Here is a 16,676-nt window from a genome sequence, read left to right on the forward strand (position 1 = left end):
TTATATACCCGTTCGTAGCTCTTTCGATTTTAGTAGTTTTATAATAAAATCTATCGCTATAGATTTCTATAGTATATCCTTATATAGTATTAGTTATAGTAGTCTATAAGGTACGTGTCGATTATCCTTATTCCTTTAGTATATATTATATTCTTATATATATCTTTGGATATCTTTCTATATTCCTAATTAATAATAAGATCTCGTAATTCGTTCTATAGTCTTTTCGATTCTAAAGTATCCTGTACTTAGATTATTATAACTTTCTTTTAGTACTCGTTGTCGTACTTCCTTGGGTATATATATTAATCCCTAGTATAAGAGTAAACTATTCTCTTATCTATAATACTTGCTTGAGCCCGAGAGCCTTCTAACTAAGGGGTCTCGTTCTAAGTACTTCTATACCTTAGCTTCTAGAGTATCCGCATCGGATATGACTATCCTAGTGGCCCTTAATACTTATGTATCTAAGATTATATTATTAGTATCTAGGTCTAGATATAAGATTACTCTATATTCTCGCCATTTTATTATTAAATCTAGTCTTCTACTTAGTGCGTCTGTAAAAGCGTTCTCTATTCCTTTATAATATTATATTCTAAAGTTATAGTATACCAAGGTTTCTATATACTATTTTAATTATTATTGAGTTAATTCTTTTATTATTATAAAGTATATTAGATTCTAGTAATCGCTTATTACTATAACTCGGTATTTAGTTCCTTATAATTCTTATTTCCATCTCTTAAATATAACAACTATTACTAATAGTTCTGTCCCCATAGAAATGGGAATGGGGCCCTATTCCCGACTGGGCTCCCAATTCCAGAACACTCTCAGCCAATCATTTGGTCGATCATTACCATATTTAGAGGTGGCCCCTCTTATAAGACCCACTTGGAATGGGGCCTTAAGAATTGGGCCCGTTCATATTACGTCAGCTATACCAACTGCTTATATAATCTGGGTGATGAGTGATCTGGGTGAGTGATCTGGGAGATAAGTGATCTGGGTAATGAGTGATCTGGATGATGAGTGATCTGGGTGATGAGTGATCTGGGTGATGAGTGATCTGGGTGATCTAGGTGATGAGTAAGCTAGGTGATCTGGGTGATCCATTTCCCTAGTTTTAATATAAAAGGACCCTTTTCACCTTTCTATCTTCTTATTCTTCTCACCTTGTCAACCCTCCTTCTAAAAACGGTTAGACTGGTTTCCAACCCAGGCTGAAATCTCCTCCATACTGCATTATTTACTCCTTACCAAACTTCTACCCTAGATAACCTGCTATACCATAAGCCGCTACAGGCTAGTTGACCTTCATACATTTCAGCCTAGGCTAGAATCAACATAAGCTTAATACTATAATAATACTGCCGTTTTAATGTGAACTATATACTTGCTATATACAAGACTATTTCTCTACACTTGACATGGAATCCGTGAGTCCAAATAAATTTTGGACTTGGATTCCTTTTTCTTTTCTCAACAACTAATGGTATCAGGTCATTTTTTTCGATGAGCCACGTAAGCTTCTGATTTGCAAAGAATGTAAATCAGGTGTGATTGCTACATCTGTCGCAAATCATTTACGAGAACACCATAATTTAAATACTAAAGAAGCCAATATCATAGCCGCAGGCTTTGCTAAATTTCCAGCTATTGGTAATAATCTCGATGATATTATAGCAGCTGAGGAAAAGGGCGAAAGCCCTTTTCTAAATATTATGGATGGTTTTCGATGCACCTTTCCCGGCTGTACTTATGCTGGTACTAAACATACAACAATGCTTAAACATATAAGCAAACACCAATGGTCTGGTAACACCACCAAAATTATTGAGAGTAAAATCTGCAATATTTTCCCGTCCCGGATGCGCTTCTTCCCCATCCATACTCCTACACCCATATCCCCCAATATCCAGTATCTTATGGATCAATACAACCAGCACCAGGCAAATAGAGCCAAAAATATCACAATTGCGCCAATAATGGATCGCATGACTGAATGGGATAAACGCGCCCCCTGGCCCCAGATATTTCAAGGTATTAATATGGCAAGTCTCCAGCCTTTTCTAGACCCAGGATCTTCAGACATATACGTCAACTCCATCCTAGATCAGGTCTTTGCCGTGGTGGCTACCCAGGAAGTATATATCCGCCGTGTCGTCTATTCCACAACACCAAAACTGGAAACAAAGCCCCTGAAAATCCTCTCTGCTGCAACCAAGGCCAAGTATATCTCTGCCGCCCGAGACCTCATCCGCGTAACTTTGGCATGGGCCAAGATTCCCAACATCATTCCTACCCTTTCCTTGCATGACTCGGTCCTCATTCCAGCCCAGGCTGGAATATCCCACATGGATACCCAGGCAGTCCATGTGCTTTTCTCTAGCATCTTTAAGATGGATGCAGAATTTTCACAGTCGCCAATTATACTGCTATTGGGTATACGAAGCTGGGACTTTAAGGCTCAGCGCTGGCATCCGCCCTCACATATTACACCACTAATGTCGGCCCTTGTGTATACCATACGGGCTTTTATTCTCTATACCTCTCTAACTGGATGCCATGATCTCTCCCGCAACGAAAGTATTGCGGTTATAAAGAGAGAATGCAAGAAGTGGTTGGCGTGTGACGAACCAACAGTCTTTGGAGAGTTACTCTCCCTTAAACAACTCGCCCGGACATTTGCCAAGAGTTATTATAATAAGCCTAATGTATTGTGGGCTGACGATTCAATGAGCCTAACCTTTGATGGTATGGATATGGCAATCACCGATATCAAACGATTCATACATAATACCATTGAACGTTGTCGAGACGCGCTATTGGCGGTTAGCTTTCAAGATGAAGGTCAATTCGCAATGGACTTAACCCTCCATTGCCCCACTCGATATACTGATAATTGGTCATATATGGTGAGAGATCATGGACTTATCGAGGCTTGTTGTCCCAAGCAGGATACCTCAATTCCTAGGCGGTACCTGTGTGATGGCGTTGCTAAAACAATTAAGCAAGCATATGCCGAGCTTTTCGAGGGAACCACTATCCAATCAAAGAAGGTAGACTTATACCTGAATAAATGTGACGTCTTTATCAACCACCTCGCCCTGGCGATGGTCGTTACCTGTGGAATGCCAATGAGAGGCACCGAGCTGTCCGCCATTAACTCTCAAAATACTGGCAACCTTAGCCGCGGGCTATTCATCCATGACGGAACCCTGGCTGTCATTTGTGATTACAACAAGACAGAGAGTGTCTCTGGGCACCCGGTTATTATCCTGCGGACTCTACCACATTCCCTAGGAGCTATGGTTATTTATTACCTCGCCCGGGTACGACCATTTATCAGTTTCATCCGCGCATTACAATCCGGTCCGTCCCCCCTCGAATACGAAGGCAGAGAGGCACTGCTATTCAACGTACCAACAAAAAATCTCCCCCTCTTCACGTCCGCCATCTCCAAGACTATGTCTAACGTGGCCAGCAACTACATTGGCAATATTACACTATCGCAATGGCGACATATCGCCATTGCAATCGACAAACGGCATCTACGGCGCAATGATATAAAAGATATATCCCACATTCTACAGGCCGGGCATACCCCAGACACTGAAGCCCGCCACTATGCCCTTAGTTTCGAGTCTCTTGCTTCCCTAAGCGACGAGTCCCTGTCCGAATTCAAAACGGCCAGTCAAACCTACCACACCTTCTTCGACCTCAACCCATCTCGGCCACGTCCAAAAACATTTCACAATCCTGGACCCGCACCTACTCCGCCACCAAGTAAACGTCGGGCACACACACCAGATATACACACTCTTGCACCCAATTCAAGCCACTCAGATATCGCTGCAAACCTCGCTCATTCCAGCCCAGGCTGGAACCTTCCTACACCAAGCAGTAACAATCACAAGATGCAGCCAATTTCGCCTGCACGCGAAGGGATCATGGAGGTGATACCACAAAATTTACAAGACCCAATAAATATTGACACGTCACGTGATGTAACAGCCGCGGACATGGCTGATGAAGGTCTTAAACGGCTATATGGACCAAAGGCGGAGTGGCGCTGTGAATTACAACGCGAGGCTACAATTCATGCTATTGGCACTGGTAGTCTCCTGGTGGTGATGCCAACGGGCATTGGCAAAAGCGTCATCATTTTTGTCAGTGCAATATTTAATACCGGGAAGACTACTATTGTCATCTCCCCCTTTGTTGCACTGCGGCAGGAGCAATTGTCTCGCGCAAAGGGCTCTGGTATTGCCTCTGCTATTTGGACTAATCCTCATGACGCGGCAAGGGCGGGTGTTATATTTATTACACCCGAGGCTGCACTGCAATTCTCATTTAAGGCATGGGCAAAGGCCTTGGCGTCAAAGGGTCATTTGGCCCGGGTTGTTTTAGACGAAGCTCATGTATATCTCTATGATATCAAATGGCGTGAGCAGCTTGCGGAAATGGCATGGATGTCGGTCTTGGGGGCGCCCCTCCTATTGCTATCCGGCTCACTGCCGCCAAACGACGAGCCTAGATTAAAGAATGTCTTGAGGTACACGGATATGAGCATCTTGAGGATGTCTTGCCGGCGCGACAATATTCGGCGGGCTGTTATCGTTTCCAAAACAACAACCGACGCACGGAATGCCTTGTTGCCACTGGTTCGCCAGGGCACTATCGTATATACCATGAACAAATCCGTGGCGGACGAGATTGGGACATTACTCGACTGCCCTGTTTTCCATACTGGAATTGCCTCTGATCGTTGTCGGAGTATAATCGATGGACTAGGTAAAGGAGAGATTCAAGTGGTGGTTGCCACGTCGGGTCTTGGAACAGGCCTTGACTTTGGCCATATCAACAACGTCATCCACTGGGAAGGTTCCTTTTCACTCATTGATCTAGCACAGTCTTCTTCTCGAGGAGGGCGACGCCCGGGCTCTCAGTCCCATTCCACAATTATTACAACGGCTACCAAGGTGCTGCAACTTGGTACCAGCCGCGACAAAGAGCTCCAGAGGCTGGCGCGATACATGTCTAATACCGAATGTCTCAATCTTGTCCTCGATAGCTATCTTGATGGCCATGCCTCCCCATCCCAGAGGTACTGTGAAGTCCATAATTTACCGCCGTGCTCTGCCTGTAGTGGAAGACAGCCAAGTATACCTACCACGCCGCCACTGCTAATGCCCCCCCGCGCTACTAAAACCACAACCAATACCACATTTATTGATACAACCATACTGCACAAAATGTGTACTGCCCTCAACTCTGGGTGCATCTGGTGCCAGCTCCACGACAAACCCTCCACCCATACGATGGACGTCTGCTTGGATAAACCGGCAACTGGCGATCTGCCTTTTATCGCCGGCCGAATTCGGAGACGACATAATTTTAAAGGCGGCCATATACATTTTTCGTGTTACCTACCACTCAAGGCACCGTTTCACGGCGACTTCATCAATCTTCGTGAAAAGTGTCCTCATGATATGCTGGTCATTACCGTGGTATTCTTTGCATTCAGAATCCCCCGTTATCAGGCCCTTATCGGCATCAACATGCCAGAGACGAGTGAGATGGAAGAATACCTTGCACTGCCCTGCCCTGATGTAGTGCAAGGTTCGTTTTGGGCGTGGAGGAACATTCAGCCTGTGAAGATTATCTTCGAAACCTGGAAGTGCACACTCACTTACGTCAACGCCCTCATGTCCTACCATATATTTCTTATTTTTTATACATCTTAACTCCACATCACGAAACCATATTCCAGCCCGGGCTCATGTTAACTATTCCGCATATCCAATATCATATATTATATCGCCATCCCCACATATACATTTATTTATATGACTCGTCGCTTAGTAAGCCACTTCATAAACTCTCCTAATCATCCACATCCCCACATCACACATCACGTGTTATACTTTATCAAACACTGCATGGCAACATGCAGTATTCCAAGACATTCAAACATGCCTTCTTTATACCCGCATACAAAGCAAACCCACCACATTCCAGTCTGGGCCAACATCAAACACTGCATGGCAACATGCAGCATTCCAAGACATTCAAACATGCCTTCTTTATACCCGCATACAAAGCAAACCCACCACATTCCAGTCTTGGCTAAAAATACACATCCTTCATACCCATCTTATATCCCTTTATATCAAGGCATATACACTCTTTCCAACCTGGGCTCAAGCTAGTTATGCTCACATAATCAGGATACTGCCGTCAGTATTGACGTCTTTCCTAATCTGGTTAGCTCCGCTATCAGGACTTCTCTCACTGATATCAACCATCTCACCTTCTTCTTTCCTTCTTCTCCTGTCAAGAACAGCTTCACCAATAACTCTTGCAAAATTTGAGCAAAAGGTACGTTTTAAGCCCTCTTACTGCTTTAAATGACAGGAAACATGCTAATATTTGATATCTCAAGCTTTACAGATCCGTTTCTGCTTGTTTTGGTCAGTACCCAATGAAATAAGAGTGATAAACAGAGTTCCTGCAGGAACTGGCTGGGGTTGTGGGATTACATAATCAAACTGAGCCCAGGCTGACATGTGCTCTCAGACTCTGCCTGTTTGGAATTGGTCTAGCTGTCAAGTGTGGCCGCACCAAAAATGGCACCGAGTATGTATTCGAGCCTAGGCTGGAATCTAGTGGATACTGACTCGATGATAGAAATAAAGATTATTGGAGACTTGCAACAGTCAAAGTTGACTAATGCAGGAAAAGGTAATGCGTTACTGCGAAGTTCACGCCCGCGAATGGCGGGCTACCTGGGCTTAAGTTCGACTTCGGCTTTGGACGATATTATCGACAAAGATCCGGTTAAGACATTGTTAAAAGACTGGGTTGGTGAGTTTCGGTTACAGGGAAAGGCTTCTACGAAAAATCTAAACCAGATTATTGCCCGCTTGGAGGATAAGCTAGAGCATAAAGAACTGTTGAGTGTAACAAGACCGTCGACAGCTGAAAAGAATGCAGCAACCGAACAACGTTTCTACGCTTGGACAGTTATCCAAATCATATTGCAATCTGAATTGGATTGTTTTGAGGGTTCGAAGCCCTGCGAATTCGGCGCACAAATACAAGCAGAGGATGTGCACAGGGCCTATGCCCTGTGCTGTAACTATCAAAAGTCCTATGCTGCGACGAAGTCTACTAGACAACAGAGCAAGCCTGCGGTCCTGCCGGCCTTTAGTACGGGTCCAACGCAGGCAGACCCCGAAACTAACTCAAAGGAAAATACGTTGGAAAAACTACTCATTGAATCAACCGTCCCCCATTGTATGTGTACTCCCCTCCAACCTGGTTACCCAATTAACATTTGCTAGCCGACCTTGATGCCAAGTTTGAATGCGATGAAGTCGAAGAGCTTGAAGAAATCCGCGACGACGCGATGGGTGAGTCAGAGAGCCAACGTCGGGTTGGCATTCTCTTAGTCAAAAGTGCCACCAACGTTGCACCTAGACAATTGATGACCAACCAGACTCGGCAACTAGTTATATCCAACATTATAGGCTTGGTAAAGGCCTCCAATGAAGATGTGAAGGACGTGACACTAGACATGAGCGCATCCATGTCGGCAGCCATTGAATGCAACGAAAACCGTCAAGAGACTGATATTGGAGACGAAGCCACCTTACGGATCAAGACCTCCATTGAGGTCGGCGAACAAAACAAAGCACGCATCCGTGCCCGTTATTTAGCTGCCGCCGAACATCTAGGCCTGGACCCTCAAAAACCGTCAATTGGCCAACATCTTACTCTGCGAGCCTGGCAGGTGGAGGGCGTCTCTTGGATGATTAGACAAGAAGAGTCCAAAATAAAGTCCGGCATACTAAATGACTCGTGCGGCTTGGGCAAAACAATCCAAGCATTATCCCTGGTATACCTAGCTGGAATCAAGCGCACATCGAACCACCGCCCAACAATTATAGTGGCCAATAACGCCTGTCTGGATGTTTGGACCACAGAAGTCAAAACTCGTTTTTCCGGCCTCCTTACGCTATACATCTTTCACGGGTCGAATGCCAGAAGCACTACCGACACTTTCCGCAAGACCCACACCGTGGATGACATTTCAACAATCCTTACAAAGCATACCCCAGATGACCCAAAATCTTCTCTAGTCGTCGTATTAACCACATATCAAACCTGGTATCACCGCACCAGAACCACCGAAGATGACACTGAACACGAAACTGAAGCCATAGAAAGCAGCGCCAACCAAGAATCTCCTTCTCAGGGTGAGTTTGCTATTACTTTCCAGCCTGGGCTCAGTCTACACCTGGCCTGGGCTGGAATGTGCACCTAGCATATAGCCCATTTTATTATAGAATACTGACATTTCTTTAGTCTGCAAATTTCACGGTGCATTTGCTCGAGCCATTTGCGACGAGGGACACTACCTCAAGAACAGTTCTGCCAAGCAAAATCAACATTGGCGCTCCATGTCGTATGAGTCTGTGTGGCTTTTGACGGCCACTCCATTTTTAAATAAGGTTTCAGACTTGATGGGTTACCTGCAGTTGATTCATCAAGAGGAGTGGGCTGTTTTCAAATGGAACAGCTTTGATGCCAAGGATGAAATCAGATATCAAATTCGCAAAGTATGCAAAAAGGATATTATGGCTCGGAAAATTGTGCCGGTTGAACTACTGGATCCGAATTTGTTCAAGACGCTGATGGTGAAGGGGGATTTGGAATCTGTGGATTCCCACCTGCTGGTCCCACGCATAATGGCGGCAATTTCCATTGCGCGTGGGATGAGCACGCTGACGGTAAACAATCAAGATGCGAGCCTTCCGATTATGGCGGTTGGGTCTACTATTCCGAAGTATAAGATTACTACTGTGGAAATCGAACATACGGAATTTTCAAAGACGATGCACGACTTGTACTTTGAAAGACTACTGCCTGAACTGCATCCTGGTGTTGAGGCGAACAAGGACAGGCCTCGCATGAACATGCATATTTTTCGCATGCTAAGCGCTATTTGCATTGATCCCAAACTGTACATCTTGGACCATCGACTTCGCGTTACATTGGCGAGTGAAGTCAGACGATGGCAGAACCAGTTTGGTGATGTAGGAGCATCATTCTATTATGCAAATTCAACGAGGGAGACTTGTGCGGTGCCCCCGGCCTCGAGGGCCGAGATGGCCCTCTATTTGGCCCGATCTGCGCCCAAACTTTGTTATCTGGTCAAGCTGTTGACACAGAAGAAAGGCAAGAAATGCCTAGTGTTCTTGAAGAGTCCTATGACTCTATGGCTTGCACTCCTGTTGCTAGACCTTTTGGAGTTCAAGGCGCTTGTTATTCACGCTGGCATGGATGCCGACGAGCGTGAGCAGGCCGCTCGGAATTTCAACGACCCAGCGCATGACTGTCAAGTTTTGCTTACAACATATGCATGCGGAGGTGTAGGCCTCAATCTGCATGGCGATTGTAATACGGTAATCTTAGTTGAGCCCGCCTTGAACGTCAACACAATCATTCAAGCCATTGGACGCCTCCATCGTTTGGGGCAACAGCAAGAGCAAGAGGTGTTTATTCTCTTCCTGCAGCATTCATGGGACCGGTTCATCGAGCACAACTCAGCCAAAAAAATGGTGGGTCAGATTGTTGCGGATAACGCAGACATGTTCGACAAATTCCTTGCGGAAATTCAAGCGCGAGTAGAGCACAAATGGATGAGCCTACCATCGGAACGCAACCAATACAACGAAGCCACGGCAAAGATTGTCAATTCTGCATGTATTCGCCTCAAATCCGATTTTTTAAACTACGCCGCCAATAGCATGCTGATGCAGATGCTTGGCCAAAAACATTCTCGCCTCGCCTGGCGCGAACCCAAAACACTCGGCTACCAAGACTGCATGGAGCCAACAAAAACATGGGAAGAATACCTCGCCCAAACTGTGAGCCAAATAATATCAGAAGTTGGTAAGTTACCTGGCTATACATTCCAGCCCAGGCTAGAATGTACTCCATGAAAGTTCCTAATTGGTTATATAGATGGTATTTTGAAGCGACGCGAAAAGCCAAACTCTACTCCTCGGAAGAAGATTTTATCCACGGAGCGTGTAACTGAATCGGACGCGGAAGGTGGTGGGTTGAGTGAGCCCTACCTGGAAGATGTATGCTGACTATGGATTTAGACGAAGATGATGCCGACCCTGATAGTGAAGTGGGGACGGAAGTTGCAACTGAAGATGATGGAGCAGAGATTGCAACTGAAGATGGAGCAGAGATTACAACTGAAGAAGCGGGTATTGGTAAGAGTCGGATGGGATCCCCTAGTGGTGGAAAGTTGATTGCCTTGGTTGGGATGTATTGTACTAATATAAGGCGAATACATAGGTTGTACGGGAGACATGGGTGTTGAACTAGATGACAATTCGGGTGAGGGTTTGGAGACTGCAGAGTTTGGAGAAGATGGTGAGTTGGCTGGTTTGGTTGGCCCGGGCTGAAATGTGTGAGTGCTGATGTTGCCTAGTACAAGCCAAATTGACAGGTGGGAGTTGCGCTACCAGCAAAGGGGGTGTAGCTACTCCCCGTGGTGATTTGGGTGATTTGGATTTGGGTAGTTTGAGCCCAAAAGACGATGGTAGGTTGTCTGGGTTGGTTGGCCCGGGCTAGAAGGCGCATGTACTAATGAAGAATGTTTAGCACGAGATGGGAACGAAGGGGGTGTAGCTACTCCACGAGGTGATTTGGGTGATTTGGATTTGGGTGATTCAATCCCAAACCCCGATGGTAAGTTGCCTAATTTGACCCGGGCTAGAAGGCGCGAGTGTTGTTGACTAATATAAGCCAAATTCACAGCAGAGTGTGGTCGATTGGCCCAAATGCAACAGGACTTGGAGGCATACCTTAAGACTATCCAAGAGCAAGATGGTTCGGATGAGGGTATGTCCAATGTGAGGGGGTCTATTCTGGGTTGAAGTATACTAATGTGGCATAGCCGTGGCAACTCCTGGTGCTAGATGTGAGGATTCGTTTGTGGCTAATTCCAGCGATGAAGTGGATGGGGGTAAGTGAATTGTCCTTGTTGGCCCGGGCTAGAATGTGTATGAGGTTAATGGCTAATGGTATAGACAATGGTTTGGGTGCCTCGACTGGACTGCGTGGTACCATTGAAGTCTTGAAAGTTGCATCTGTGTCTGAGGATGGGGGGGCCGCCGACAGCAAGTCAGAGGGTAGCGTTTTGGGGAGTGGAGGGTCTACTCCCCGTCAGTCGAGTCGTAAGCGAAAGACCCGTTTTGGGAGTCTGGTGGGACTTACAACTCCTGTTAGCAAGCGCCAGCGAAAATAAGAGATAAAAACTAGAAGTTAAAAAAAATCAATGATGTGGCCTAGAGGTTGCTCTGGCTACGCCATATGCCTTTTCATTTCTATATTGGGTTTGGTGCGCTTTAGTTATTAATAATACGCTTATTACGTAAGATATAGGTGTAGGCGGTTCCCAAGTTGACGTTGGATATCTAGGTGGCTAGCTCTACATTCTAGCCTGGGTCGATTGGATTAACGAAGTTTACCTCCTTGGTACAAGTAGTAGACTGTACATGGGGTATAGTTGAATAATAACTGGGGAGGCGGTACTGTAGTGAATTCTCGGCGCCAGTCACTTGTGAAGCTTATTTCTAATTCACTATTGATAACTGGTCTATAAATACAGGTTCAAATGTTTTACTTGAATTCTAATTTTTACAAGAATACATTAAAAAACTGAAATGAGACTTTTACAATAGTCGGGTCTCGTATACTATGCTGTGAACTAAGGGAGTCTTAACATTTAATTTGGCTTACTATGCAAATACTTCTATTACCATATAGAACTCGTGGCAGGGTACCTTGAAGTGCAAAAGTGCTAAATATTTTACTTGTCTCCAGGACTATTTTGCTTAGTATGAAAACAAAAGCAACTAGAGGCTTAATATACCCTACTATAAACCTTTTCTTAGGGGTTTAGCAGACATATGAAGGTTCCTGCTCTGGCAAATAAGCAGAACCCTTCTGAAGAGGATATCGCGTTGCTATACAAGGCTTATGATAGTAAGTCTTATACAAATATTAATTAACATCAAATACTTACCCTAGTATTTTGCAGAGATATACAAATATACACCCGCTGAGTCTAAGCATTTACGAATCTTTATTAGGCCCACGCAGTGCTTCGCATGTGGTACTATCTAGATATTAAAAATAAGGGGTATAGCCATTCGCCAACCTGTTTTATAATACATTACTTTGATCTGGAGGTGATCTGGAGGGTGATCTGGAGGGTGATCTGGAGGGTGATCTAGAGGGTGATCTGGAGGTGATCTGGAGGTGATCTGGAGGGTGATCTAGAGGGTGATCTGGAGGTGATCTGGAGGTGATCTGGAGGTGATCTAGAGGGTGATCTAGAGGGTGATCTGGAAAGGCATATTAAATATATATAGTACCTACTACCTACCTTTACGAATATAAAACTTTTTAAAAATTGGTTTCATCTACATATCAAATCTTCGAGCCAAGGTGATACCTTCCGCATCACAACTTTATTTGGTATATTGCTCTATCCAGACATACATCGATATACGCTTACAAGGTTAAATTTGATATATAGACGAAATCCGCCTTCAAACATTGGCGGTGACAGAATCGGATATCTTAACCAGGCATAGTCAAAACTAGCCAGGTATACCTTAATACACGACGTTTACAAGTAAGTGACTATTATTAACGCGCGGTTAGAAGCAAATAGCTAATTATATTAGCAGTCAAGATGGCAACTGAACAAAACGCAAACCCAACGCATATTTCGTGTTCTATTCGTATGAATGTGACAATGCACGCGGGCATGGAGCAACGTGTCAAGAGCGCTGTTAATGGCGCTTGTGCAGCCTTTTATCAAGAATGTGGAGGATTTTTAATCAACCCGGAGGAGCCGCCATCTGCTGGAGCTATTGAATTTCTCCAGGATGAGTTTGTCGGCGCGTTAAAAGTGCGTATTGGAAGTGCCGTCGTTACTCCACTGGAAATAACTCGTTTAAATGAGACGCCAGCCAGCACGGCATACAACATCTTCCTAGAGAGGCATGAGGTAATTGTTGACATCCTCATCAAACAGATCCACTACGATGGATTCAACAGGATCAATGAAGAGGATTCCTAAGTCCTAGAGAGGTTAGAGTTAGTACCCAACTAGTCCATAATAAACTTACTTCATCTACACATTACATTCCAGGCCAGGCTAGAATATATACCCACATATTTCATTTAATATGCTACATTCCAGCCTGGGCTAGAATATGCTCCTTTCCATGCGGCTATCACGTGAGATGTTTGAAGACTTGAGCCTGGGCTGAAATGTACATGGAGCTACGTACTCTCTAAGCTGGAAGATGGTTGGGAGAATTTATGAGATGTATGACATTTTTTGCTATCTATTGGGGCGGCTATGTATTGAGCCTAGGCGGATTCTTCTGTGGGCTTGAAGGTAATGGTGACTGAGAAGACCAATTCAAACTGGGAATTCATGAGATACTGGTCGACGTTGAATTCTTCATCTTCGATAATTGGAGTGAGGGTAAGAGTTGCAATATGGGGGTCGATAGTCTGGAGGTATTCGGTGTAGCTATTAATTGCGCGGGTAAAGTTGCTGGTATAGTGTCTGGCCTGGCAAGTATACCAATGTGTGGATTTCTCAATATCGATTGGTGGTGTGCCATTTATATGGGTAAGATTTTCGGCGATTTCTCGAAGGCAACGTTGAACTTCAACGGGTACATCTGGGCTGAAGTCGAAGGTAATAGCAAGGGTGGCTTCGTGAATATCTCGTCCAGTGCATTTAAAATAGTCGTATTTGACTGTTGGGGTTGAGGTATTGGCAGTAGACATCTGATATATCAGCTTTGGTAACGGGAGAGGAATTAGGCATTCTTACCTTGAAAACCTGGATGTATTCTAGGAGGCAGTTGGGTTAGGTTGATATGACAAGTGTTTGGGTTCTTACTAGGTGGGAGGTGAGTTTTATATAGAAACGTGGCGAGTGATCTGGGTGATTTGAGTGATTTGAGTGATTTGAGTGATTTGAGTGATTTGAGTGATCTGGGTGATCTGAGTGATCTGAGTGATCTGAGTGATCTGAGTGATTTGGGTGATCTGGGTGATTTGTATCTTTACTAATTACTTTAGTTACACTTACAAGATATAAAAGCCTTTATATATTCATTTTATACGCATATTAAATCTGCGAGTTAAGTCTTTACTATTACTCTACCACCTTTCTAGTACAGTAGCCCGTCAAATTGTGTGACCCAAATGGTAAGTGAGCCTGGGCTGGAAAGTGCATGTCCTGATACACTATAAGAGGCCGAATTGGCGCGTTAATGTGGATTTATGTAGGTATGAGGTTGAATTGAATGTGGAGATGAAATCTAGTTGAATGGAGAACAAAATTGTGGAGATGAGAGGGGTACCTCTACTTCAGGTAGGCTATGAAATAATAATTGTGATTCTGAGGCTAATGATTGATTCAGTTGCCTCTGGATGTCTGTCTCCATGTTTTGGGCTTTTTAAGCCCTGTCGACCTACAGACTCTAATTGAAATGGATGAGAAATTTATTTCAGTTGTTAAATGCCTGGGCGTAACCTACTGGAAGGACTATCTACAGAAACGTGGTATGAGTTGGTCGACTCTATTCCCGTTTACAAGCTGGGCCGATCTTGGTTATAGTATGCTTGTAGAAGATACTACTAATAGTCCAAAATCATGGGAAACTTTAACCATAAAGTGGGATCAAGAGCGCCTCAACTTCAATTGGAAGGATCAGAGGAATGCTATCCTGGAACCGATACTACGTGGTATCCAAGAGAAGATTACTCTAATAATTATCTATATCCTTCAGAAGGAGGTGCAAGTCACACCTGTTGTCGGGCACAAGTTTACGAGACGATGCGAAATGACATTTATCTGCCGCCCATCTGCACAACTCCCTCTCGATATATATGCATTTATGGAGATATCTGGCACGCCTCAACCCCGAACAAGAACGCGGTATATTGAGGATTTTAATGGAGATTCAACAAAAATAGTTAGTGACGGGAACAAATGTGCAAAAGTACAAGGTATGTCTAAATACTTTATTGGATAATTATAATTTAAGATTAACTAAATTATTAGTACCTATATACGTCATTGAGAACATCTTCCGTTTGGCGTATTACGACAGGTTGGTTTTTGAAATGGGCTATGAGCCTCATGACGTCCTAAAGGAAAAATTAGATACTATTTTAGAATCTTGGGAGGCACTTCAAGATAAGTATCTTTTTAGATTCTATAGTGCGTGGGTTATTGGGTTATTACACAGTGGGTTATGTCATCACAAGCTAGATTTTTTAATTAAGAAACTAGTAGAAGAGATGTTTACAAACGGGTTTTTTATCAACCCTACTCTCTATAACTAGAAAATCTATCTTTTTTTTACTATTTGATTGTATCCTTAAAGGATTCCAGCCCAGGCTCAAAAATTGAATAAAAATTAGGTAGATTCTAGCCTAGGATTAAAGATATAATTATTTAAATTAATAAATTTATTTAATTTTCTTTCTTTTTTATTTTCTTTTTATATATTTTAAATTAAAATATATTTTTTAAAATTATTATTAAAATAAATAATATACTTAAATAATTAAAAAAAAATTAAATATTAAATAAATAATTATAAAAAAGAAATAAAATTATAAAATATTTACTTATATAATAACTAAAATTATAAATCAAATATAAAGCTAAATAAACTATAAATATTAATATATTATAATACTAAATACTAAATATAATAAATTATATTTATTATAAGAATAATAATTAGAAATAATATTATATAATAAAGTATTAAATTTAATATTATAATATAATTATAGTATTTATATATTATATAATTTAAACTAAATTAAAATTAGATAGAAATTCTAAATTTAGATAATTAATTTATTATTATTTTAAATTTAACTTTATAGTATTAAGTAAGAATTAAATATTAATTTTTTTAAAAAAAGTTAAAATTAAAATAAATATTTATAAATAAAAGATATAATAATAACTTAATAATATATTAATAAGTAGACTTAATTATTCTATATAGTTTAATATTAAAATTAATTTTAAAAAGTAGTATAAAAGCTATAATTTAAAACTTTTTAAAAATTATATAAAATAGATATTAAGGTTAGGTTAGGTTAGGGTTTAGGTTAGGGTTTAGGGTTAGGGTTAGGGTTAGGGTTAGGAAATTAAATTCTAGAAAGCTTTTTAAAATTATTATAATTATAAAAATAGTTAATATTCTATAAGGAAATAGGGTTAGAAAGAATAGAAAATTTAGAAGCTATAGTTAAAAATATTATAAAAGAAATAATTAAAACCTCTCTTTTTAAAATAGATAAAGGATAAAGAAGAATAGAGAAATATATATTTTAGGGTTAGGGTTTAGGTTAGGGTTTAGGTTTTGGTTAGGTTAGGGTTAGGTTAGGGTTTAGGTTAGGGTTAGGGTTAGGGTTAGGTTTTTTAGGGTTAGGGTTAGGGTTAGGGTTTAGGGTTTAGGGTTTAGGGTTAGGGTTAGGGTTTAGGTTTTTGGGTTTAGGTTAGGGTTAGGGTTTAGGGTTAG

General features: G+C 42.3%; 5 protein-coding genes across 5 annotated transcripts; 4 read left to right on the forward strand and 1 right to left on the reverse strand.

Moving 5' to 3' along the window:
• Positions 1-1,433: 1,433 nt before the first annotated feature.
• MGYG_09199 (hypothetical protein) lies at positions 1,434-5,753 on the forward strand (the record flags this gene model as incomplete). Its single annotated transcript, XM_003169615.1, has 3 exons — positions 1,434-1,442; positions 1,506-1,527; positions 1,561-5,753. 3 exons carry the CDS (start codon positions 1,434-1,436, stop codon positions 5,751-5,753), a joined length of 4,224 nt encoding a protein of 1,407 aa, XP_003169663.1.
• Positions 5,754-6,635: 882 nt separating this feature from the next.
• Positions 6,636-11,338, forward strand: MGYG_08572 (hypothetical protein; the record flags this gene model as incomplete). The annotated part of the gene is made up of 8 exons (XM_003169616.1): positions 6,636-7,305; positions 7,353-8,267; positions 8,377-9,966; positions 10,182-10,298; positions 10,384-10,461; positions 10,693-10,779; positions 10,837-10,932; positions 11,121-11,338. 8 exons carry the CDS (start codon positions 6,636-6,638, stop codon positions 11,336-11,338), a joined length of 3,771 nt encoding a protein of 1,256 aa, XP_003169664.1.
• A 1,455-nt stretch (positions 11,339-12,793) lies between these two features.
• Positions 12,794-13,183, forward strand: MGYG_08574 (hypothetical protein; the record flags this gene model as incomplete). The annotated part of the gene is made up of 1 exon (XM_003169617.1): positions 12,794-13,183. The coding sequence occupies one exon, from the start codon at positions 12,794-12,796 to the stop codon at positions 13,181-13,183; it is 390 nt and encodes a 129-aa protein (XP_003169665.1).
• A 296-nt stretch (positions 13,184-13,479) lies between these two features.
• On the reverse strand, positions 13,480-13,908 carry MGYG_08575 (hypothetical protein; the record flags this gene model as incomplete). The annotated part of the gene is made up of 1 exon (XM_003169618.1): positions 13,480-13,908. The coding sequence occupies one exon, from the start codon at positions 13,906-13,908 to the stop codon at positions 13,480-13,482; it is 429 nt and encodes a 142-aa protein (XP_003169666.1).
• A 547-nt stretch (positions 13,909-14,455) lies between these two features.
• Positions 14,456-15,477, forward strand: MGYG_08576 (hypothetical protein; the record flags this gene model as incomplete). The annotated part of the gene is made up of 4 exons (XM_003169619.1): positions 14,456-14,500; positions 14,550-15,138; positions 15,194-15,352; positions 15,425-15,477. 4 exons carry the CDS (start codon positions 14,456-14,458, stop codon positions 15,475-15,477), a joined length of 846 nt encoding a protein of 281 aa, XP_003169667.1.
• Positions 15,478-16,676: the final 1,199 nt, after the last annotated feature.

The sequence above is a fragment of the Nannizzia gypsea genome, genomic scaffold, assembly GCF_000150975.2.
Source record: "Nannizzia gypsea CBS 118893 supercont1.9 genomic scaffold, whole genome shotgun sequence".
Classification (NCBI taxonomy): Eukaryota; Fungi; Ascomycota; class Eurotiomycetes; order Onygenales; family Arthrodermataceae; genus Nannizzia; species Nannizzia gypsea.